This window comes from Perkinsus marinus (assembly GCF_000006405.1).
Source record: "Perkinsus marinus ATCC 50983 genomic scaffold scf_1104296953536, whole genome shotgun sequence".
Lineage (NCBI taxonomy): Eukaryota > Perkinsozoa > Perkinsida > Perkinsidae > Perkinsus > Perkinsus marinus.
This window is the reverse complement of record NW_003208446.1, coordinates 1-1,013: the sequence shown is the minus strand read 5'-3', so window position 1 is coordinate 1,013 and position 1,013 is coordinate 1. Positions and strand designations below refer to the sequence as shown.

General features: G+C 47.6%; 1 protein-coding gene across 1 annotated transcript; it reads right to left on the bottom strand.

The window, feature by feature from the left end:
* Positions 1–60: 60 nt before the first annotated feature.
* Positions 61–626, bottom strand: Pmar_PMAR009746 (hypothetical protein; the record flags this gene model as incomplete). The annotated part of the gene is made up of 3 exons (XM_002776423.1): positions 61–264; positions 310–394; positions 496–626. 3 exons carry the CDS (start codon positions 624–626, stop codon positions 61–63), a joined length of 420 nt encoding a protein of 139 aa, XP_002776469.1.
* Between the last annotated feature and the right edge of the window lie 387 nt (positions 627–1,013).

Here is a 1,013-nt window from a genome sequence, read left to right as displayed (position 1 = left end):
TCATCTGAGTGTACTGTGTCTTGAGATCAGAATAAGCCTGACTCTTCGACTTCACCTCCCTCATCGAGCTTCTGAATACTCGTCAACAACAGACTGAGGTTGTCGTGAATATTCCTGGTGCGGGGGAACTTGGGCGTCATCCCAGTGGAATTTGGAGATGTACTCCTCTGCTGATAGTGAAGCCCTCTGAGAGACGACCTTGAACTCAGTGTTGGGGTCAAGCTCGAGCAGCTGCCTCTCGATACGGCGAAGGACGGCCTCAACCTATGGGAAGGCAGTAGAGAGGGGAGTGGTATGATAATGACCAACTTGGGAATCTTGTTTGGAAAGGTCGTCCACCAATCTGATGAGGGAATCGAAGGAGCCGAACTTGAGGTTCTCAGGAACGTCGAACCTAATAGAAAACAAGGTAAACACTTGAGAACAATTATACTAGTAAAAGTTGCATAAACTTCCCACACGCCACAGAACACCGCAATGCCCTCTTCCCATTACTTGTAAACAGCATCACAATACTTGTTCTTCTCACACACTCTAGACTGCAAAACGGTGTGAATGAGCTCCTTGGGCTCGTCAGCCGAGGAGCAAGCCAGAATAAGGTAGGGTTGAATCGTGGAAGAGGACATGTCGACGCGCTTCAATACACTACAACAATGATGCTAATCTCATCAGCAGCAGCAACAGCGAGCTTAAGAGTCAGGCTCAGCATTTTAGTCTTCATTTTGCGCGCGCCCATCTAATCGATAACCACTTTGCCAACAGCAAAGGCCAACTAAACTTAACTCTTATAAGGAGCTATGCAACGACCTTGCCAGCCGTACAGTCGACTCTTCCAAATCCATCACTCTTTGAAACAATCCCCAGTTCAAAAAATCGTAGTCAAATCGCTCCAACCGTTTAGCGGTAGCTGCATCAACCCCACAGCGTAGCGCTAAAGTCATGATCCACCGTCTCTTCCTTCCCACTACACAACTCAAGTAACCATCATGAACATGTCAATGAACACCCTTCGA